General features: G+C 43.2%; 4 protein-coding genes across 5 annotated transcripts in view; 2 read left to right on the forward strand and 2 right to left on the reverse strand.

The window, feature by feature from the left end:
- Positions 1-970: 970 nt before the first annotated feature.
- Positions 971-3,072, forward strand: LOC308117058 (E3 ubiquitin/ISG15 ligase TRIM25-like). Its single transcript, XM_080475668.1, has one exon. The coding sequence runs from the start codon at positions 1,004-1,006 to the stop codon at positions 2,675-2,677; it is 1,674 nt and encodes a 557-aa protein (XP_080331794.1). The 5' UTR covers positions 971-1,003; the 3' UTR covers positions 2,678-3,072.
- On the reverse strand, positions 3,041-14,573 carry LOC308117044 (uncharacterized protein). 2 transcript variants are annotated; one of them, XM_080475647.1, is made up of 14 exons: positions 14,488-14,573; positions 13,534-13,910; positions 12,216-12,318; positions 11,955-12,099; positions 11,688-11,770; positions 11,393-11,500; positions 10,908-11,026; positions 10,632-10,800; positions 9,531-9,628; positions 8,667-8,738; positions 7,848-8,567; positions 7,330-7,523; positions 6,658-7,238; positions 3,041-5,018 (listed from the first exon to the last, which is right to left on the reverse strand). In XM_080475647.1, the coding sequence occupies exons 2-14, from the start codon at positions 13,619-13,621 to the stop codon at positions 3,707-3,709; spliced, it is 3,792 nt and encodes a 1,263-aa protein (XP_080331773.1). In that variant the 5' UTR covers positions 13,622-13,910; positions 14,488-14,573; the 3' UTR covers positions 3,041-3,706. The 2 variants fall into 2 exon arrangements, with proteins under 2 accessions (XP_080331773.1, XP_080331774.1); XM_080475648.1 differs by having other exon boundaries at positions 14,475-14,544.
- Positions 14,574-16,546: 1,973 nt separating this feature from the next.
- Positions 16,547-20,189, forward strand: LOC308114397 (uncharacterized protein). The gene is made up of 4 exons (XM_080471255.1): positions 16,547-16,992; positions 17,083-17,204; positions 17,864-17,969; positions 18,078-20,189. Exons 1-4 carry the CDS (start codon positions 16,779-16,781, stop codon positions 19,037-19,039), a joined length of 1,404 nt encoding a protein of 467 aa, XP_080327381.1. The 5' UTR covers positions 16,547-16,778; the 3' UTR covers positions 19,040-20,189.
- A 380-nt stretch (positions 20,190-20,569) lies between these two features.
- Positions 20,570-23,433, reverse strand: part of tesk2 (testis associated actin remodelling kinase 2) — a 28,791-nt gene continuing 25,927 nt past the window's right edge. The window contains exon 13 of the mRNA XM_080471243.1: positions 20,570-23,075. Coding sequence (XP_080327369.1) covers positions 22,786-23,075 — 290 coding nt within the window. The 3' untranslated portion in view covers positions 20,570-22,785. The remainder of the gene's footprint in view (positions 23,076-23,433) is intronic.

Here is a 23,433-nt window from a genome sequence, read left to right on the forward strand (position 1 = left end):
GTCTCCTTCTCCTCTCCTGTCTCTCTCCCAGGCTGGTGAACCCACACCTGCTCAACTGCACCTCCCTCCTGCTCGCCTCAGGGTCTCTATTAACCAATCAGCAGTGGTCAAGCTGCAGGCAGGATCTCAGACAAGATGAAAAAAAAAAAAAAAAAAAAAAAACCCGAACAAAAGGAAATGAAAAATTCAATTAACCTTTTACACATTTCATACATTTTTAACAAACCAAAAAAAATGTATTTTAATCACTTTTTAATATGCTTTGAACAGTTTATTTATCCAACTATTTATCATGGGCATGTATTTATTAATATTTTTTCACTGGGTTACACGTAGAGGATGAACAGATTATTGTGAGAGTATTTAAACACATTTTTACTACCCTGTATATCATTTATATGCTGTTATAATTGTTTAATAATAAACAAAACAAATAAACAAACAAGGGTTTGTGGTTAATGAATGACTCTAAAATTGCTCTCCGGGACCTTGTGTTGGTGGTATTGACAATGGATGGTTTTTGAGCCACATCACTTTTTTTTTAATCAGTTGTTCACGTGATAAAATCAGCCCATCTTACTGTAATGCCAGATTTTGACTGTTGGAGGCAATTTCTAAAAAATGCTAACACAGCCTCTTTGGTTTTGTTGTAATATATGCTTCATTTCCGCATGATAAAAAGCTGACCCACTGTTTGATTTTCATTTCCACATGTTGGAAAGCTCTTCATGGAAGAATGTCGTGCAATATCATACAATACAATGTCCTTCTGTCTTTATGAGCCCAGCGGAACTAAAGACTGTTGGTCAATGCAGTGTCTCAAACTCCTCCTCGACGCTGCAGCGCCTCCTTCACGCTTCCTGCAGATCTACAGATGGGCGGAACCAAGATGGCGGCGTGTCGGCATCGATAGGCCCCGCCCACTACTGAGACACATGATTTGTAGATCGGCGCTCAGCCTCTCGCCTCTTCTGGGAAAGTGAAACTTCACAGAGTTGGTGAAATGGCGCACAAAGGAGTTGAGCCGAACACGGAAACCTTCTCGTGTTCGGTCTGTCTGGACCTGCTGACGGAGCCGGTGTCGGTTCCCTGTGGACACAGCTACTGCATGAGCTGCATCAAAGGTTTCTGGGGTGAAGAAGGTGAGAACAAAGTGTCCAGCTGCCCTCAGTGCAGGCAGACGTTCACACCCAGGCCTGTCCTGGTGAAGAACACCATGTTGGCAGTTTTGGTGGAGGAGCTGAAGAAGGCTGGACTTCAGGCCGCTCCCGCTGACTGCTGCCAGGCTGGGCCCGAAGATGTGGCTTGTGATTTCTGCACTGGGAGAAAACTGAAAGCCTCCAGGTCCTGTTTGACTTGTCTGGCTTCGTATTGTGAGAAACACCTTCAGCCCCATTATGATGTGGCTCCATTAAAAAGACATAAGCTGGTGGCTCCTTCCAAGAAGCTGCGGGACAACGTCTGCTCTCGTCACGATGAGTTGGTAAAGATGTTCTGTCGGACTGATCGGGAGTGTATCTGCTGCTTCTGCTTAGTGGAGAAACACAAAGGTCACGATGCAGTCTCGGCCGAAGCGGAAAGGACGGAGAGGCAGAAAGTGGTCCAGGGGAGTCGAAAGAAAATCCAGAAGAGAATCCAGGACTTGGAGAAAGAGGTGGATCTGCTTCAGCAGGAGATGGAGGCCATCGATTGCTCTGCTGACAAAACGGTGGAGAGCAGCCTGGACATTTTCAAAGAGCTGATCCAGCTCATCGAGAGGAAAAGCTCTGACGTGCAGCAGTGCATCAGATCCCAGCAGAAAACCGAAGTGAGTCGAGTGAAAGAGCTACAAGAGACGCTGCTGCAGGAGATCTCTGAGCTTGAAAGCAAAGACGCTGAGCTGGAGCAAGTGGCACGCACAGAGGATCACACCCAGTTCCTACGAAACTGTCCCTCATTGTCACAACTCGCCGAGCCCACGCTGTCATCCACCGTCGATGTGCGTCCCCTGAGCTACTTCGAGGACGTGACAGCAGCCGTGTCCAAGATCAGAGATAGACTACAGGCAACACTCACTAAAGAACGCACAAACATCTCGGTGACAGTGGCTAAAGTGGATGTTTTACTCTTAGAGCCAGTGACCAGAAATGACTTCTTAAAATATTCATGTGAAATCACACTGGATGTAAACACTGCACACAAACGCCTGACATTATCAAATGAGAATAGAAAAGTAACAATACAGAGGTCTGCAAACTTCTATCCTTTCAATGAAGAAAGAGTCACTGAATGCGTCCAGGTCCTGAGCAAAGAGTCTTTAAGCGGACGACATTACTGGGAGGTGGATTGGAGTGGACGTGGTGTTTCTATTGCAGTTGCATACAAGAATATCGACAGAGGGGGAAGCTCACAAACATGTGGATTTGGTTTGAATGACAAATCTTGGGCTTTACATTGTTGTCCTGGTGATTATCACTTTCGGGACAACAACGTCAAAACCAAGTTGTCTTGTCACATTTCTTCAAGAATAGGAGTGTACCTGGATCACAGAGCAGGCACTCTGTCGTTCTTCAGCGTCTCTGGCACTGTGTCTCTCATCCACAAAGTCCAGGCCAGATTCACTCAGCCGCTCCTCACTGGGTTTGGGATTGATAACTGGTCCGACTTAGATAGAATTGAGATCGTCAAACTGAAATAGACAAAAGTGCTCCGACTCCGATTCTGGTTTCAACAAATTGTGTGTGCGTCTTTCTTTGCATTGCGCACCCGTCACCTGTGAGTCACATCCACTTTGTGTTCTCTGAATACTTAAATCAGAATTTAAATGATTTTTATGGATGAATATCAGCGAAATGTACATATTATTCAAAGGAAATGGATGATCGACTTGCATTATTTTCGTTGTGCATTAACTTTTCGATTAGTGTTTGTATTTTTCCTTTGATGATATGATTTAAGTTTTCAATAAACGGTAAACAATAAAGTGTGGGGAAATCAAAGACCGTGGTTGTTGACCACAAAATAAAATTTTGATGGATTTGAAAATGAAAGAAAAACACTATTATCAAAACATATTTTTATTCACATAATCCTCTAAACTGAGACAAACATCCCATCAGTCATTTATCTGGTTTATTCACCTTTTCCATACGATGCTCATATTTCATTCTTCAACTTGTAACCCATATGCACTTTGCAAAATAAAAAAATAAAAAAGAATCCTGTGATTGTATGACCAGTGTTTGTAAGCCAGATTTAAGTTAAATCTTTCAGTCGCCCCACCTTGTTTTGTTTAACAGACCAATCGTTCCTTTTACGTATGGTGTTTTGTTGTTGGAGCAGCACTTTACCTTCACTCCTCATTTAATCTGTTTTATTCAACTCAACATTGGTAGCAGTTTTCTTATAATTTACCGCCAATCCGATGAAGAAACCCGGTGTTTTGAGATGCAAATAATTGCTGCGGCAACCAAACCTCAGTTGTCGATCAATTTGATGTCAGCCATCTCCAACTAAAAAAAACTAAATAATTAGAATAATCTACCTCCCGGAATCCATTTTCCTCATGTTCTTTATAGGCAGACTACGGTTGTACTTTGTGTTGGGACAAATCTTCTACCCATGTGGAAATAAAAGGCAGCATTTTATGCTCCATGTGGACAAAGTACAGTTTAAATGATTGTACTGTACAGAAAGAAAAAGGAAAAAAAAGCTTCTACATCATACATCACTTTCCCAAACCCTCTGCCTCTGCCTCGCCCTCTCGCCTCTCTTTTTCTCGCCGCATGGTTGCTATGGCAACGGCCTCATCAAAACACATGCTGAGGGGGCTGCTCCTGCTTGAGTCTTTCGCGGCGCCGTCGACCCGCTCCCGCCTCCTGCCCCTCTCCTTGTCTCCTCCCCGCACCTCTAGCCTGTCCCTCGTCTCGGCGCTGTCGTCCACGCCCGCCTGTTCTACACAGACTGCGTCGCGGTCGGTCGGGACCTCGCCTGCCTTTTCTCTGCCCCGCTCGGCGTCCTTCCTCTCTCTCTGCTGCTGCCGGAGGGTCAGGGCTGTGATTTTGCAGTGGTGTGGCTTCGGGGGCACGACCGGCACAGCTTTAACTTGGTAAACCTTTGGGTGTTTGGAGACCACCAGCTTTCTCGCGACGCTTTCTACACTGCTCCGGCTCAGATCACACTGCCCGCTCTCTGTTGATTCCCTCGCCTCTTTTGGTTGTTTGCCTAAACCTGATGCTACATGAGACTCATCGCTCTCTTTTTCCGGTTGTTTCGTAACTTCTGCTCTGCTGTGATTCGGCACTTCTCTGTTAAAGGGAGTTTCCTCTTGCATTACTTTTTCAAAGTCACATCCTTTTGGTAAATACGTCTCATGTTCCACAAAGTCTTTCTCTGGCTCAGTGGGTTTTCCTTCCTTCGCCTGCAGTGATTCCTCCTCTGCCTCGACTCCAACTTCTGCTTTATTTTTCTCCCCTTGCTTTGCTTCCTGCATTTTCTCCCCTAAGACCTCGGCGTCATCATCATTTTCCACCTCCGCTGCTCCGGCAGCATCCTCTCTCATGGACCGCTCACGCTCCTCATCCTCTATCACCTCAATGACAACGTCCTCAAGTTCACCCCAAATGTCACCCCCCGCTGCACTATCCCACTCTGTGCTACTTTCATGTACTTCGTCAGCGACCTCGTCACTCATCCTCTGGATGGGTTCTCTGTGCGTGTCCTCATTGTGTTTTTCTGATGCCAGAGCAAACTGTTGACACGTGTCCTCTCTCTCCTCACTGTCTCCCTCTGATGAATCCCCTCTAAAATCACTTTGAAGCTCTGCAGCTGTAACGGGGAGTTCTCTGGACTCCTCTTCCAGCGGAGCGTTAAAGGTGTCTTCCTCCGCAGCATGTGTGGATCCGTGATGAAGAATCTCCTCTTCACCGTCCTCGCCGCTCGGCTGTGGAAACTCCGCGCCGCAGGGCGTCGGCTGTGCAGGCAGAGCTTCTTCACTTCCAGCATCAGTCACGGGTCGAAACTCGTCCTCTGTTGCTTCACTGCAAATTAACGTACAAAAATCCAGGTTGAACATTTCCTGTCGAAACACACAATCTAACTCCCGAACCAACAGATGGATTAGATTATTAAATGGTGGCGGTATCTCAAAACTTCATAAATATTCCATTAAACTGGATTTTCTTCCCACAACTTCACAATCTAAATATTAAAAATTGCTTGATTCTTTTAATGAGTTGTTTATCCATTGTGAGCGTATCAAGAACTGACAACGCAATCACATTTTTAATGATATTAAATTGTTTTGGAATCATTTGAAGAGAGGGGGTTGTAGAACATCATCTGCAATAAGGCTATTCAGTTTTTCATTTTCAACACTTTGCCAATAATGTATTAAGACTGAAGTATTATTGTATCTTACTGTGAGATAATGTGCATTCAAATGTACTTATCAATAGAGGAAGAGGAAAGGAGCTTGAACGTCTAAGAGATACAACATGATGATGTTAATTATTGTTGTGAACACAGATGATTGTTGTCAGTCATGAGGGATATTGTCACTGACCACCTGAAAGATCCAAAATTCCCTCTGACTTCAAACTGCAAAAAGTCAAAATCTTGCCTTCCTTGGATTAGTTTCTTATCAACTATCTTTATGAACCTAATATGGCATGCACTCATCAGTGAATTTCTTTAAAATATACCATACTAGTTTAGGATTCTGCATCCCGAAATCTAAAAAATGTCTTCTATGGGTAGATATATTTGAATAACAGTATTTTCTTAAAATCACAATAAGCTTGAATACTTTCCTGAATTCAGATTGTAGAATCTCAAAATAGTAGATACAGTACATATCTCTCTGAAATATGAATGAATCTGATAATGAGTGAGTATTTTGATCAAAACCAACACTTTTCTTTAGTTTTATACTTCTAGTTTTTCTTTTTCTTTGGAACAATGTACTTTATCGTCAGTGCCTAACAGTTTATCGACCTGTTGCATTAGACAGGCCGTCGATAGTGGGTTTATAGTAGTTGGTTCGAAACTTGTGGCAACTACAAACATCTGGTGAGAAAGCTGAACAAAAGAAGTTGCTAATCCAAAACAATGAAATGGTAGATCTTAAAACATTGAGAGGTATTCCTGAACCCGCTGCTAAATATTTGCCAGCTGTTATCATTTTTTAAAAAGTATTATTGTTTATGAATCTGTCTGGGATTAATAACATATTTCCTTTGTATTAAATTCTATTCTAATCATAGAAAACTCATCGCTGAAATGACATAAATGGAATAGTAGCTGTAGAGGTGCATTTTGATATCATCTGGGGTTTTCGTGTAGCGTTTAAATCCTTCATATTGCAATCGTAGAGATCATACATTTTTCATTCCTCAGTCTTGAATAGACTTCTTGATATAAGTCCCTGTTTATACAATAATCCATTGGAAACCCTTATGTAGTGATAAAATGCGATGGATTTCTCACCAGATTTTTGTAAATATTATCTATGCACGATAGAATCATAACGTTCAACAGAATAACGTGCTTGTTGCGACAAAGGAGCCAAAAGTATGTTTAATAGATGCAACATACTGCCACTTGCAAGAGATTTTGAAGTAACTAATTGTGGCCATTTGCCTGATGAGGGGTTGAGTTGAGAAAAGAAAAACTTGTCACCTTTGCGTATTGTTGTCCAGCTCTTCTTGCACATGACAAACTTGATCTTCCTCTTTGTTTTTTGCGATCGCCTGCTCTATGACTCTGTCTTTGTCCTCTCTGTCTCCAGCCATGCATGCAGGAAGTTCAAGGTTTGGTGACTGGCTCTCTGTTTCCTCAGATCTCTGCAGGTGACGAGCAGCATCTCTATCAGGACTGTCCTCTGCGCCAGCATCTGGTTCAAACCTCAGAGTGTTTAAAAAGAAATCCGATGGGAGGCTTTTAACAAACATGCTCTCGTCTTCATCATAACTGGACTCGATGTCATCGCTGTCCTCCTTCGCGCTGTCCTCCTCGGAGCTGGACTCCTCTGCTCCGTGGGAGGGAGAGATCATTTGCGGCAGGCTGAGGGATTTCGTGTGTCGACTGTGTGAGTCGAGGCTGAGCGGCCTGTGGGGCTTCAGCTCGGTTTGACTCTGGCTGTGTGTTTCAGGACCAGGCTGCAGGTGCGTTTGCAGCTCGGTGGGACGATGGCAGGGCGAATGCATCACTTCGTACTCGTCGTCAGAGTGACCAGGAGGCTCAACTGAAAACTCATTTACCTGAGAAGCAAAAAAAAAAAAAAAAAAAAAGGTGTGAAAAGGGAGTGCAGAATACTTCACAGTTACTTTCTGAGCACAAGACGACACACACCTGATAGGAAACACTGCAGTCCATGTGTTCCAGAACACTGCAGTCCATCTGGTCCAGGAATTCGAAGTTATCCTGAACGTAACCAGACAACTCTTGGTCATCCTCCTCCATCTTGGTCAAGTTAAGGACGTCAGGAACCTCCAACAAGCTGTTGTCTTGTCCCCGTAGACTGTCAAGCTCAGCTGTCGTCATTACTATAATGGGAATTTAAGTTTAGAGACGCGGTAATGTTGGTGACATGAACTATACTTGCCGCAGTAAAGGGGGAATAAAGAAACAAGTTTAAGGAAAAACTTTCGTAACAAAATATACTTCTATTACAGTTAAAACAATGCCTTCACAAACAGAAAGTGTTATATAAGATGATGGAAACAAACCCTAAATGCATTTAAAGAATAGCTGTATTTGATTTGCATTTCAATAATATAATAATATATTATTATTAGTACAATCATTCATTGAAACTGTGATATTAAAGTAAATTGGATAACTTCTAATTAAAAAAAAGAAGAAATTACCTATGTAGTCACAGTTAACATCTTCAGAGTTTGAACTGAGGGTTTCTTCTCTTGCCTCTGTGGATTCACTGTGAAAAGTCGTCATTGGCTCCTGCTTTGAATTTCTTTGTGCGTCTTCGTCCTCTTCTTCCTCTGTCGCCACACCTTTTTCACCACTGTCATCCTGTGCTACTGTGCTCCGTTCTAGTGCCGCGACTTCTTGTCTCTTTTTCTCCTCATCGCGGTCGTTCTTCTTCTCAGCCTGTCTACTTACTTCCACTTTCTTTTGTATTTCTTTGATTTGCTTCTTTTCTGTCTTCTCTCCTCCTTCGTTCACATCCACCCTCTCCCCTCCATCCTTATCTCTGCCACGGTGGATGACCCTATCACCCCCACCCCCTTTCAGCACCCCGAGTGCCAGGGAAGAGGTTATATGCAGCGGCACCGTAACCATGGTGGGACCTGTGATGTGCATGGCTGCTCTTCGGCCAACTTTGGTAGAGAGTCCTGGGGATCTGGACTGGTGAGCCTCATTCCCCGCTAAACCCTCTGGATCCAGGGCAGTGTAGGTACCCTGGGTCCCTCCACCACCACTAACTAAGCCTGTGCCCCTGCGGTAGGTCACGGCGTACTCACTGCCCCCTATTGCCCCAGTAGGCACTACAATGTCTGGGCCAGACTGGGTCGTGGGGGTAACAAGGGGAGACATCTGGGTGGAAGGTTGAGCAGGAGGTTTCGAACCTGAAAGAGATGAGACAAATCCGCCAAAGTGAAATAACTACAAAAATCTACGAAGCAAAAGTTGAGTGGCGAGCTGTAAACTGTTTGCGAGGACAGCACCTTCTTTGGGGAAGGACTGGGTGCTGAGGGAGTCCATGCTTCTAGCGGGTCTTAAAGCAGGTCTCTCTTTCTCTGAAATGAAAAGAATAACTGTGATTTCCCACCAAATCAAATTTACCTGGGGCGCAAAACATGTTTAAACTTTAAAATGAGGCTAACAAAGCTTCAAAAAGTTCAGTTTAGAAACACATGCAAAAACTATCTTATGTTGCATTTATGGATTTTCAATTACAATTTAAGATGCTAAACATTTTATTACATTTTCTGCGGTTTTTGTTCGTGATTTTAGCAATCATATCCTTCTTTTCCATCAGTCTTCAATTTTGACATTATAGAATAGAATAGAACAGAATAGAATAGAATAGAATAGAAATACTGTTGCAATAAAGATGTCTTGTGGTTATATTAGGTGTTGGACATTGTTAATAAGCGGTTAAAATGCTGCATCCCATTTGCTTTGGGCAACAGTGAGGATGATGGGAGGAGCAGGTGGAACCAGAGTATGACTGCAGCAGGCAGGAGGCGTCTGTGAGCAATAGACCGAGGACACCACAGACTGTACATGCAACTGTATATTCTGTAACCAAGAAACATCTGAGAACTTAATGAAGTCTCTGTGTGCAGGTATTTAAAATTAAGAACAGTTGTAAAATGCTTTTCTTCATAAAAACAAGATTAACTTTGAAAACCCCCACCAAATATGAGCTCATAACAGGGAGATTGTCTTGTGATCACGGTTGTATCAGGCTAATGTAGGACAAAAAGAAAGAGCCTTCAGGTGCCATAAAGTAATTGAAGGGTTTGTCAATCTTTGTACTGTGTCCAGTCCAATTAAAAACAAATTTTTGTATAAAGATTTTGCACCTTTGGCTGAGTGTTTATGCCTCCGTCGCTGGTCATGGAACCGTCCTCCAATGTTAAAGATGGACATCCACTTCCTTCCTCTGAGAGATCCTTTTCTCCTGTGGTGAGCAAAGCAACAATAGTTTTATTATCATGAAAAATATACATGCAAACCAAACACCCCGCCATAATCTCAACATGCATTGTAGACATGGTTACAATCCTATGAGGCATGCTTGCTACATTTTCTTGAAGACTGCTTGTACTATATTGTAAAAGAAAACAATCAAAAAAAATCATTCCAATCTTCCTTTCTATGCACACGCCATCTCTAGGATTAAAAACTCAATCGCAGGGGGAAAACAAAGGTTTAAATGTAGCAGCTTTAGCATTGCGTGCAGATTTAGAATGAGCTTAATGAGAACGAGCCCATCAGGAAAACACTTACAAATGCGACTCCTCATGCAAAATGATCGGGACTTCTGCTGCCCCAAGACTGTGGGATGCCCTCCCTGACTACCTGAGGGCCCCACAGGCTACGGATGTTTGTAAACAAAAGCTAAAAACCTACCTTTTAAATAAAACCTTTTCCTAATTGCCTCTTATGGTGTTCCTTTTGAACCCAAAACCCCCAATGATTTTAAACTGTTTTGTTACTTACCTTTTACATTTATTTATTTAAGTTTCTTGTTGCTCTTTGAGATTGTTTTAATGTAAAGTGCATTGTAACTAATAATTATTACTATTACATATGAGTAATTCACTACCAAGGCATTGAGTCTTGTTTATGAGTGAATGTTCAATTATGATTTGACTTTTTTTTCTATTCTTCAAATATTATTCTGATGTAATTAAACACCGGGATTGTCTGTTTGGATGTAGTTCTATTCCAAAGACATCTGGCCTATGTCTTGTGAACCCCTCATTAAAAGCTAAAAAAAAAATAATTAATGGACTGACCTTTTCAGACATCCATTTGTAAAAATGATAAACTGTGCATGGACTGTACTCTATTCTGTAATGCGAATAAACTCACCTAAACTAAACTGAACGTATAAAGCCTGGACACACATCCGGATTGCAGTTAAAAGGTGACGTCACTTCAGTAGATGATGTACTCACTTGTCTGTGCCTTCAATGATAGAATGGTAGGGTCTTATTGGAAGAGGACCGTCTCCAGGACTTATGTTACCAAAGTGGGCAATAGTGGGAACTGGCTTAAACAAAGCTTCCTCCTGAGTGGGTATCGCTGATGGGGAGGGAAGAGACGTCCTTCTCTGGTTTGACATACCTGGGTATGAGGGAGAGTGAAGAGATGAGGTGACGGTAAGGGTGTGACATTAACCACGGGCCTTTTCCTCCAACGATTATAAGTGTTTACATTTGAGTTTGTTTTACCTGGTTCAGGAAACAGCTGAGGGACATGCGTGAGGATGAACTCCACCACGATGGACTGGACCCTCACCTCCATGAAAGCAGCCGTGCCATTGAAGCCCGACGCCTCAATGTCCTTTGACCTGAACATAAAGATGGAGGGATTAGCGCACAGATTAACTGTGTCTGTGTGAAGGAAGAGAGTAATGTATGGAATGAAAAAGTTACATGGAAAGAAAGTGGGCAAGTGCACACAATTGTTCTTTTTCAACTTAAAGATTTTAAAATTCAGCATTATTGGTGGTGCAACTCAAAAAGTAAGAATGTAAGTGAAAAGTTTTGTGGGTTTTTTTTTTAGCTGTTTTTAAGTTCTTATTATTGCTTCTGGTTAAAAAAAAGGGGGGGGTGATCTTATAATCTAACATTTGAGATACAGGTTGTTGCTTTTTACACATAAGGGAAAAATCATAAAAATAGAATTAAAACAATGGAGTGAGAAATGAGCTCACCTGAGCAGGTTGGGGGCCCAGACAATGGCCAGGTTCCTGGAATGCATGTTGGTCTCTGAGGAAAATGAAGCCATTCTGACAAGGTGACGCATCAGAAACTCCAGAGTCCTGTCGTACAAATACATTATCATTATCACCTTCTAAGTTCCAGGTCGTGGTTACAAAGAAAATCAGACGCACACACACACACACACACACACACACACACACACACACACACACCAATTAGCCTGAATGCATGTATTTGGTATGTGAAAGGATACTTGTAGTACACAAATTCAGAGACAGTAGTAACCTGTAATGTGGTGCTGGCAGTTCTTTCAGCACATCTCTGATCTTTACCAGCCGTTCCTCTTCCAGCTGTATGGCCACTGCCTCCTGTAATAAGAGAGCATATCATTGTTTTTCATTTCCCTTTGTTTCACAGAAGAACACATCACTGATAAAAAAAAAAAAAAAGAGTTGTCTTAAACATGATGACCATCTTAGTCTAATCGCACGTTTTCTTTGCTGATTAGTAGCTGAGTGATGTTGAAAGTGTCGGTGTGTCTGGGATACTCACAGCAAACTTGTCATACAGCTGATATGTGAGCAGAGGGTTGGGCAGCTCTCTGAAATAGGCTTTGCACAGAGAGCTGACGCAGTGGATGTCCTGTAGGTACACATCTTTGTTGAGATCTGGACCCCCGTCATTTTCAAACTCGCCCCTGATTTAACGCAAACACACAATTCACTTGGGGCTGCAATGAAATCCCATATTAAGACTACTGAAACACACCACACAAAGCCCACAGGTCACATCTAAAACAGGTGCACAGCTTACCTCAGCTTCTGTATGTTGGAAGACACCCCAGACAATCTGTAGATTCCATCCACAATCCCATTGTGCTCAACAAACTCGCTGCAGCACCGCAAAACCTGGGGAACTGTGGAAATGGATTTCAATTAACAGCCTTTCGCTTTGTGTGTTACACAATGTTGTACAAGAAAATCACACTTGCGCCTATTTTGCCGTTACCAACTCTTTTTAATCTTATATAGAGATGTGGAAGCTCATTTGTAGCAATCAAGTACATGTCGAATTAAAACAGCATTTGCAAACAGGTACACAGTCTATTTATTACATTTGTTTCATTTTGTTTGTTTTGTTACCCTGCACCTACAGGATAGTAAGTGGGTGTGCATCTAACTTCCTGATCACTACCAAAGTTGCCAACTTCTTTGTGTGCGTGTGCGTGTGTGTGTGTGTGTGTGTGTGTGTGTGTGTATGAAGTATTGCTGCTGTCAAATTCAAAACGAGCAAATATGTTCATGAAATACTAAAATGACAACATCAAATTCCCATGTAACTGGAAGAAAATGTTGCTGATCAAGAAATGCCCTTTATGACATCCTGTTTTTAATTTACATATTGTTTTTTTTTAACTATAAATGTATTTGTCAAAGCAGCTCAATACCCCCATGGTGGACTTGGCTTGGCTTTCTGTGTGGAGTTTGCATATACTTCCTGTAGCCTACATGCTCTCTGGATACTCCAGTGTAACCACACAACCCATAGGCATGCATAGGAAGGAAATCACATTGTGAATGCAGTACATGTAATATATGCAGTTTCTACCTGAAGTCCCCATTTCAATGTCACCCTGCTGAAATGAGCCCGTCTAATCTTTACAGAAAACCTGATATAAAGTCCATCACTGCAATCAGGTGTGTTAGTGTGGGACATCTAAAACTTTCTGTAGAGTAGCCTTCCACTATTAGTAATAAATAACACTGATCTGAGAGGAACAGAGAAAACACATGCCCAGGTCCCCTGACCCGACTCAGAATCTAACCAAAGATTTTCTCTACTATCAGAACGACCGGAAGAGAAACCAAGACTTTTTAAAACACGACACATGTTCCAATCGTCTGTATCATTGCTGCTGAATGTTACAAAAGTTTCTTGTGAGAAGCTACACGGTAACTTTTAGCATTTCCAAATTAAGTCAGACAGTCTGGCACAGATTTACACAGGTTGTGCAGATATATACCCAGTTAGAGTATCGTTGTTTCATTTACATTGACAGGATGATGTTAAGGGACAGGGACCGGTTCATGGACCAAAAAGTGTGCATGAGGAGTGAAATTACTTCACTTACTCTCTTGACCGGTGGCAGTGAGGTGCTCCAGCAGGTCACATCCAAACACCTTCTCCTTATTTGCTCCCTTCCTTCGAACTCTCCGCATCTCTTCCTGTCTGCTCTTTACACCTCACATCCGTCCCGGCCCCTGCTGCTTCGTTTTGCCACAGACAGACCGTCTGTTCTGGGTGTGCTGAATTAACTCGATTAACGTGACAGTGGCTCTGCAGAGGTGCTGCTCATTTCAGAGATTCGACCGCTCCCGCCGGTGCTTCGGTTTCCTTTACTTTAGTGCATGTTGCTGGGTGCAGGATGTTTCCTCTGTAGGAAGTGTTGCACTAGAGTTGGTCTTTAAAAGCCGTGGTGTTGGGACATACTTTGCTGTGTCTTCCACCCTGCAAAAGGAGAAATGACAAATGATTCTTTGTGGGAACAGCAGCTTCACATTGCATTCAACAACCCCCCCCCCCTCCAATATCAAGCAAGTTGCACTAAATCCGCTCTCTGTGCACAAGTGGCTCACCACTTCCCCCTGATGCACTGACTATTTTCGAATGAAAGGCCACACCCTTGACTCTGCGCTTCTTCTATTCAGAAAGTTGAGCCTCAAAAAGTTGCCCTCCGATTACGCATGTTCTCTATAGGTGGTTGACACAATGAATACTCCAATCTCAGCTCCCATCTCAAGGACTGAGTTGATCACGGGCCCCTGTTTGTCCTGTTTGCCACATGTCATGGCCACTGCAGCACCATTGTCACTGCAGCGGAAGTCAAGCGCTGTTGAAGTCTGAACGTACAGCCTCATAGAAACATTCAAACTCTCTCCCCACCGTCTCCATCTTCCTGACACCTGCCACTGCTCTCTCTTTGCCCACCACCCCTCCCTCTTTTACCGCTTTTCGGAAAAAGTTAAAGCATGCGGGGGCAAGAAATCCATTAAAAAGTGAAAAAGTTCGTACCAGTTGTTCCTACCTTCACTCTGCATCGACACACAAGTAGCAGCATAAAACGATGACGCAAGTAACCACTAAACTTCCCCTGTTAACTTCCTGAGTGTCTCTCCATGTCGTGCGCTTTATCTGTACGTGTGGCCCACGGTGTCTCCGCCTCTGCTGATTGAGTATGGAAATCAGTTCTTTGTATCTGTATAGTGCATTTATTTCACTGTATGTGCTTTGTACTCTCTGCCAGGTGAGCCCCATATGCTTTGTCATGTCTGATGTGATGAGAAGTTGATCGAGAAGACAAAAGGAACAAATTTGATTAATGCTACATTAGAAAATCCATCACACCACAGTAACACACAATGCCCCTGTGATTACCTTAGAAGTACCACAACAGCCTGACACAGATTCAACTACTAAGAAAGTAGTGTGTAGTATTATAAAGTAATTTAAAGTATGCTGAGCAAAACATAGCTAAAAATGGATGATGTTACATAATTGTGTCCCACAGTCATTGGACACAGCAGACAACAACAAAGGAACCACTCATAATGTACCCACACCAGAAAGTTTGAAGACGTTTTAAGTTGTCAAGTACTGCTGAGAGTAGCGATCCATCTAACTTAAGGTAGCCGGGAGCTGGAGCCAATTGCAGTTGATTAAGGGTGAAGGCAGCGCACGAATCGATCACACAGCTTCACTCACATTGTGGAATTTAGAGCCAACTAACCTCATATGCTAGTTTTTGCACAGTAGGAAGACAAGAAAGCACTTTAAAACTCTGTATAGACAAGATCAAATACCTGTACCCAAGCCCAGACTTGAATTTTGAAACTGAAATTACAACATATGGCACAAGTGCTGTATTTTTTGGTGTGGTTTCAAATCAAAGTCATATTCTTCAAGTGTGGAATTGTGAAAATATGTTCTGCAATCACCAACAAACATTTTTGGTCATAGTGCTGGGTTTAAACATATGATTAGTCTACATATAGCAGGGGTGTGAAACTCATTTTAGCTCAGTTTCTCCCTAAGTTTCAGAGCAAAAAAATCACAAATCCTTTATCCACTCAACTCTACATTTGTCACCATACTGACACTGACCAAAGCCCTTGACTTCTTTGGTAGCACAATTTTGCAGCTTTCAGCATATTTTCACCAACTCACCTGCTTAGTTGATTTTAAAGCTCAATTTACCTCTCAGGTAGGTAACCAGCTTTCCCTGTTGCCTAACTACAGAGGTATTAATTAATCCACAGTTCAATTTTGTGTTTCAGTAGTTTATTTTTTGTTTTGTATTGCCTAAGTTACAGTAGGATTTTTTAAATTTATTTAGTTGGGGGTTTTTTTTTTTAACTTTATTTTGTGATACCCTGCAGATACATGGGAAAAGATTGACAAAATTGGCCTGTGACATTATGCTGAATACCCAAGGACTGGGTTTGAATACCAGATGCAGCATTTGTTTTATTTCCCGTTCAGATGAGGCGTACGCAGTGTGCAATTTAAATGACAGAATACCATGTTTTTGTCATATATGTACCATAAAGAAAGTTTAAAGGCGACAATTTCTGTCCACGTCTTTGTTTCCAAAGGATCAGCGTCTTTAGAGCAGCTGAGGTCACAATGCGCACCTATACTCGTATTTACGGCTTTTTGTTTGATTGTTTTTTTGTCTTTTATATTGTCGATTTAGTTATATTTTATACTTGTATTTCTTGCTTTGTTTGTGTCTTATGTTTTAATCGTGCTTGTCATGCAGAGCACTTGATTTCAACCTTGCGTGTGTGAAAGCACTTTATAAATAAAGATGGTATGGTCTTTACGGTAATGAAGACACGTCACGTGAGGCGACAGTTGCTAAGGTGGCCTTGTTTTGCTTTGCAGTGCTTCCCCATCGAGCGGTGACAACTATCTATAGCGATTTGAAAACATCTAAGCACTTACAAACGTTGACACCGCAGTTTAAAACTTATTTTAACTTGTTTTGGAAAATATGGAGTGTCATAAACCCCAGAATATTGAGAACGAGCGAACGATTCCCGCCCACAGAAGATGCGTTGATGAGCAAAACAAGCGCACCAATTATAGTATTAGCGGAAGCAACAATCACTACGCTTCTTCCGCTTTGTGTGCCCCTGGGTGAACGCACTGCTTGTACAGAGGGTCTCGGTTCGGTCGTCCGGTCCATCCAGACAAGCAGAGGCTGCGCGGTTGTGACCGAGGGTCTCGGTTCGTTCGTCCAGAGACGGGGGTGAAGCCACCGCTGTGACCGGGGCTTTCGGTTCGTTCGTCCAATCCACCGCGAGAGAGTTCATCATGGAGAGCTGCAGCTTCCAGAACCAGCTACTGTCCGTGGTGGAGGTCCTGGCCAAAGCGGCCGTGGCGGAGATCAACCGGCGGGTGGACGACAGCTGCGCGGTGCTCCGGCTGGAGGTGAGCCACAGCCGGCGGGACATCAACCTGCTGAAGCGAAAGTGCGAGATGTTGGAGGCAGAACTGAGGAGGAGCAAGATCCGAGCCAGGAGGAGAGGTGGGGACCTTTCTGTCACTCTGAGCCTCGAGTTACCTGCGAGTAGGAGTAACTGACTACATGTTGTGTTGTTGTCCTCCGCCTCCTCAGTGTTTCACCCTCCAGCCACAGACAGATTTCCTCCTTTAGTGAAAATAGTGCTGGACAAAGACGGGCAAAACACTGACTGGGACAGTCACATGGAGAGTGGGACCCCAAGTGAACCCCCGCAGGTACGAGTGAACATTCCAGTCCCAGTTCTGGAAAACATCGAGAGAAATGTAAATAAAATGGATGCAATAATTACAACTTCTCACGGACCCTTATTGACTTCAAAGTAGAGCATTAATAACTCATCAAATATTGGAAATAAGACATTTGTCCTTCTCACTAACATTAATGTTGATACATACTATTGATATGGAGGAATTCTTGAAAAAGTTTCAACGGGGATAAATAACACAAGGATGGAAAAGTAAGTAGTTATTTCATATTCAAGTCAACTTTATTCGTACAGCGCCAAATTCAACAGGCATACGATTGGGAACCTTGTTTGTTTCCCAAGAAAATGATGCCACACTTGTAAGAAACATGCATTTGTGGGATGAGCACCGGGACTGAGTATGTAGTAGCACAGTATGTGAGTAGTAAGTATGTAGTTTAGTAGCATGTAGTCTACGATACACACGGCTACTTTAGAATTTTGTCAGACATTAAGACAAAATTCAAGCTGAAATCTATTAACTCATTCAGTAAACAATATTTCCCAATAACCCTGGTGTGTCGATAACATCAGGCATCACTAAATTCCACTGTTTAATTCACTGCTTTTTGGTTATTTTGTGTGTTGCCTTACTGGTGTAGATCTTTAACACTGAGTCTGCCGTTACAGTGTGCAGACCCAGAGCCCGCTCCTGCAGACGATCACATTCTGATCAAAGAAGAGAGTGCTGAGGAGGACATGTGGAGGAACGACATCGAGGACAAGATGAGCGACTGTGAGCAAAAGACGAACTTCACAACAGATCCATGACAGAAGTAGTAGTTTGATTTAAAAATGTTCCGGCCTGTAAACCCCCTTCTTTTGTTTCTTCTGCTCTCGCTAGCCTCAGGAGCTGAGCAGCTGCCAGACTTCCCATCCTCGCCACATGTCCACGCGGACAGTTTTGACGAGCATTACCACTCGGCTGACGACTCAGCCGACCCCGAATCCCTGGTCTCCCCGGTGGATGGCTTCGACACTTTCCCGGAGCAGCAGCAGCCCGACATCGGCGAAGACGAGGCCGAGCATGCGGTGAAACTGGAGACGGATGACGATCCTGATGAGAACGCAGCTCCTCTGGAACCAGATGAGTTTGTGACCGAGGAAGACGAAGCTCAGATGTGGATGAACAGCCTGTGCAGAGACGCCGGCGGTCCGAGCGTTTCCTACGCCGGGCCGCAGTTCGAGCAGATGCCCACCACGTTTGCCTCTCCGAGCAGTTTGCTTTTGGAGGACAGCCCAGGATCCAGAGTCCACTCGGCGGGGAGGTCGCAGTCGGCGTTGATGAGCGCGGCGCGGGCGAAGCGGCGAGCCCGCACCTTTGCGTACCGACGGTCGCAACCCGAGGAAGGGCACGGCGCTTTATCCCAGATTAATTGCGTCGATCCGAGCTTGATCCCTCAAGAGAACGAGGACGGAGACGCCGGATCTTCTATGGGTCAGCCCGACGAGGACCCCATGTCGCCAAACCCCTCGGCCCACTTCTACGGCCACAGCCGCTCCGCCTTCAGCCTGGCGAGGAGGATGAGGACGCCCTGGAGGTCCGGCCTCGGCGAGAAGAGGTTCGGCTGCTCCTTCTGCGACAAGTACTTCATGAGGTTCAGTCAGCTCAAGGAGCACATGAGGAGCCACACGGGCGAGAAGCCGTACAGCTGCATGCAGTGCGGCCGCAGCTTCACCAAGCAGTGCAACCTCATCCGGCACGCCGTGGTGCACAGCGGGGAGAAGCCGCACGAGTGCGCCATGTGCGGGAAGTGCTTCACCCAGAGATCCAGCCTCAAGTCCCACCAGAAAACTGCTCATTAGGTTCAACTGATGCCCAGCAGGACACGCTCCACCCACACTGACCATCGCAAACCAGAAAATACTCGCCGCTCTGCCGAAAACAACTAGTGTAGATTTATGATACGCGGACAGAACTCATGACGCCAGGCGTGGAGCTTCTTGAATCTGCAGTTTAAGATTTCACTGTAAAATAATACAAACGGGCAAAGTGTTTGTACTTTATTACTGTATTTAGTTCGTTTTTTTTTTTTGTTTCGGTATCTAGTTCTGAAGTTCTTCCCTCTTTTCTTCCCACTGTTCTGACTGTATAGACGCGATGGCTCAGAGTGAGTTTAGCGATCAAAGCAGCTGATTGTATGAATGAAATGCTGCAGAGAGGCTGAGCCCAACTCGTCTATGATTAAGTCAGAACATCCACAATAAAGTCCACCATGCATTCACTGTATTTATTAATGGAATAAGCAAATTACCTCCTCCAGTACCTGGAGAAAACTCACATGCGCATAGAGAGAACATGCAAACTGTTAAAAAAATTTTTTTATTTTGCATAGTTTGGCCTGTGTCATGCAAAGATAGAGCTTTTGGAGATTGACATGCAGAAGTACTAATAATCCAGAATATTTCTTTTCTCATATGAGACTTCTCTACGACTGAGAACTTTGTTAAAAGAGTTGCTTTCCTCCCTTTGTTGTTTCTCTGATCTCAGCCATGTTATTTATCCTGAAACTCATCATTTTCATTTCTGGAGTTACTTTAGTATGCATTGTTCTTATCTGATTTATGACTTTGGAAAAACCTGTAGTGTGTGATATTAAATCCTAGAGCCGCGGTCGCTTGGCATGCGGCAACGTTCTAATTGATCTTTTCATTGGAGAAGCAAAGAAGTCGTGTTTTTAAACATGCTTTCATACGGCCCTGTTTGCAGCTCCTAGACTATGAAACAATCTGCTGAAGCCCATTAAACAGCCATCTTTGTTTTTTTTCATAAAGTCTTAAAATCAAACCTCTTTCTTTTACCAGGTGCTGGTTTTATAGTTGGGCTCTGTATTTTATGTAGTTTTTTTATAAGTTATTTTGTCATCTTTTTTTAATTTGTGTACATCAATTGGTTCCCCTGTGGTTGTCTTAAAGTACTTTATTAATAAAGTTGGATAAACTTCCAAACACAGTGACTTCCTGGTGCTACCTGGACTCAAACCCCAGGAATTTCTTCTCTCGTCATGAGACGCGTCGCCACCACTTACTCCCAGCAAATGACATTTCATTTCATCTTTCAGGCCACTTGGGAAAGATAAAAAAAACTCAGTCAGGAGAGATCTGTCACTAAAGAGAGGAGTAAGAAAATGGTGTAAATGGGGTAGATGTAAATAGACTCAAATTCAGCACAATCAGAATAAAAAAAAAACTGATTCAGATGTTTTTCTTCCAGATTAAAGAAACCGATTTCAACGTGTTGTCAAAAGTGAAATCTTGAATCTCATCAGTCATCGAGACAAACTTCTTAACATATCTCCAACAGGTGAACCGTGGAAAGAAAAAGACACCAGGGGAAAATTTTAGGGAAGCTTTGTTATTCAATCAGAAACAAAAATACATCTCAGTCTGCAGTCAACGACGCAGGGAACACAAACTTTTTACACAAATGTACAACGGTAAGACATGTCATGTTTTTCTTTGCATAAATATCAACTCCGGTCCTCCATCCTGTCAAACTGATTAAAGTTGCATAGTAATGACGAGCAAGCGCCGTGTATATTATCACTGTACAAGTGTGTTGTAGTCCAGAGCGGGATGAGATCGGTGAAGGGGCGTGCCGGCGATCACGCTCAATGACTTGACATTTTATCGGTTCATCCAAAAGTCTTCGGAGAGACTTGAACCACAGTTTCAATTATGACTGAAGACAAAAAGAAAAACGGTAAATAAAAGCTGAGAGTGAAACACAACATTTCATGGGAACTTACAAGTACTTTAAACAGCCGCTGCTATTTTCTCCGGGCTGTGAAAGTCAAAGTGAAGGTTTTTGTTTTTAGGACATTTTTAACCGAGTGTAAAAGTAAAATAGTGAAATAAACTTTAGTGCAAAAGCCACAAGTGTAACAGGTTGTAGACTACATAATTACAACGTACCAGATATTTCAAATTCTCTCTCCCTTGTGGGAGAAGAGTCGTGCTTTTTATTGCATGTGGAGCCCAACAGCCATTAACAATCATCGCTTAATGTTACAAAAAAAAAAAAAAAAAAAAACACACCAGAAAACCCATGTTTAACCAAAAGGTACTGTGTATTACGAAGCATGTGCAGATATTAGACGAGTGAAATGTGGTTCAAGCTGTAGTGACCCCTTGGAAAAAAAAAAAAACCCTCTTCATTCAATAAAGCTGCAGTTGTTAAATACTGAACTCTTGTGGTACTTTAAGCTGCTTCAATTGTAATTCCACTTTCATAAATACTAGAATGCAAACTAGAGAACGGCAGGTTGTGCCTTTCTGCGAGATCAATCAGTGAGACTTTATCGAGTGCCCTTTGTAAGTGAATTCAATTCCCACAACTCGAACGCGTCACCTCTTAGTGAATGAAGAGTTTGATGTTTGACACGGAGCTACGGGGCATTTGGAGACATTTTATGGGGAAACCGCCGCACCGGCAGAGCAGTCGAGTCTGGACAGGAATCAATTGAGAGTTCAATGTTTTTTTTCACGGATTCCCGTCACTATTTCATGTTTGAAGCTTTGTGTGGACGGACTGTTTGGAGGAGTCAACTCATGAATTTCAGCAGCAACTTTTAAAAATCTAAATAAAAGAATGTACAAGGTCATATTTTTGGGTAAAAAAAAACTAAAACAAAACATGTCTAACTCTGACGCGTGTTCTTAATTTGGTACCTTGAAGAAAGCATCAAACTTTAAACTCAATAAAAAGCAGTTTTCTTTCACTTGAGTGAGCTAGAAGATGTTAAACGCATCACTGAGATCCTTTAGAGAACCGATAAAGCAGTTAAAGGATGGACTGCAGGCGATTACATTAGTCGACAAATCTGATCTCACATCAGTTTTTTTAACTGAGTGAAATGATCCGCACAAATTCATCTCTGTGTATTGATGCTGCCGTTTGGGAAAGTCGCCTTTAACTCCAGTGGAAGAGACTGGGTGTAAAAAAATAATTTACTAAAACCCTCTAGTTTATTGATTCTAGAGAAGTTGAACTTAAACAACTGTTTGTTTCAATTAGGCACAGTTAGTGGAGATTATCATCCCAAGCTCAGCGCATGTTTCTCGTGACTTGTGTCCTTTTCTTTGTCGACGAATACAGAGTCTGTGAAATTGAGTTTTTAAAGTCACACAATAAAAGGGCTCTTAAATACCCCTCATCACAGACGAGACGCTGACAATAAGAAACCTCGAAAGGACAAAAGGAAAATCGACATCTCACAATATTAAATATAAACAACCTCTTCAGAAAAAATAATCTCTATGCAGTTTCCATCATGTTAATGAAAGCTATTTGTGCTAAAGGAGGGCTGCCACATCGGCACGATCGCTTTGAAAAATACTTGTTCATCTCGATCTGGTGCGTTTCACTGAAATAACAGGTGATACATTCACTTGAGAGATAAAAATCAAGTGCCCCCCCCCCCCGCCTCTAAAACTCTCTGAAATGTGTTGGACCTGTCAGTGTAACATTTCCACGGCCTGTCCGTCTCAACATCCAGGAGTCAAAAGTCTGAAACGGTTCCATCGTTCCCATCACCGCCTCCGTCGTGGCGTTACATCGGGCAGACCTCTATCGCCTTCTCTCGCTCCGCCTCGTCCTCCAGGCTGCTGGTGCAGTCCATCGTCTCCCCTCTCTCTTTCTCGCCGCCGGGGGCCATCGGAGACCAGCTCACCCCGAATACCTCACCTTTCGCCCCCTCGACCTCGCCGTCGGGCTCCCCGCTCCTCTGCCTGCAGTAAGGTGGGATCTCGACGACCACGTATTTCTTCGCCAGGCCGCTCAGCACTGCCCTCTGTCGGACATCGTTCCCCGTCTGGCCAGCATCAGACCTGGAGTTAGGCGCTGCGGAGGAGAGGGAAAGCCTTGTACTGAATACTTGGTATGTGAACATGCGTTTCAAAAGTCGAGGTTAGCAGCAAGTTAATGCAACTGTTTGCAAAAGTTGAGGAAAGTACACTTTTTTTCACCGTTTCTCAGTTTCAACAGTTTGCTGCTCGTCTTGCTGGACTTATAAAAAGGGAACGCTCAAGAGTGCTGTGAATAATTTGTCTGAAAGAGCTGACATCATCTGTCAAAACTCATTTCTGTATTTATTTGCATGAGCCACTGCTGCACTCACGAAATAAGGAGGCTGGGGTCAAATTACATGCCAGAGATGCTAAATGCCTGCAGGCTGAGTCCTGTAGAAAGACAGGTTTCC

The sequence above is a fragment of the Lipophrys pholis genome (genome assembly GCF_963383615.2).
Source record: "Lipophrys pholis genome assembly, chromosome: 1".
In the NCBI taxonomy this organism is placed as follows: domain Eukaryota; kingdom Metazoa; phylum Chordata; class Actinopteri; order Blenniiformes; family Blenniidae; genus Lipophrys; species Lipophrys pholis.

Coding starts and splice junctions, on each gene's coding strand:
- LOC308117058 (XM_080475668.1), top strand. CDS start 1,004: ATGGCGCACAAAGGAGTTGAGCCGAACACGGAAACCTTCTCGTGTTCG.
- LOC308117044 (XM_080475647.1), bottom strand. CDS start 13,621: ATGCGGAGAGTTCGAAGGAAGGGAGCAAATAAGGAGAAGGTGTTTGGA. Junction 11,771..11,954: donor AGCTGTATGACAAGTTTGCT/GTGAGTATCCCA, acceptor CTCTTATTACAG/GAGGCAGTGGCCATACAGCT. Junction 7,239..7,329: donor ACTGCAGTGTTTCCTATCAG/GTGTGTGTCGTC, acceptor TTTGCTTCTCAG/GTAAATGAGTTTTCAGTTGA.
- LOC308114397 (XM_080471255.1), top strand. CDS start 16,779: ATGGAGAGCTGCAGCTTCCAGAACCAGCTACTGTCCGTGGTGGAGGTC. Junction 17,205..17,863: donor CCCCAAGTGAACCCCCGCAG/GTACGAGTGAAC, acceptor CTGCCGTTACAG/TGTGCAGACCCAGAGCCCGC. Junction 17,970..18,077: donor CGAGGACAAGATGAGCGACT/GTGAGCAAAAGA, acceptor TGCTCTCGCTAG/CCTCAGGAGCTGAGCAGCTG.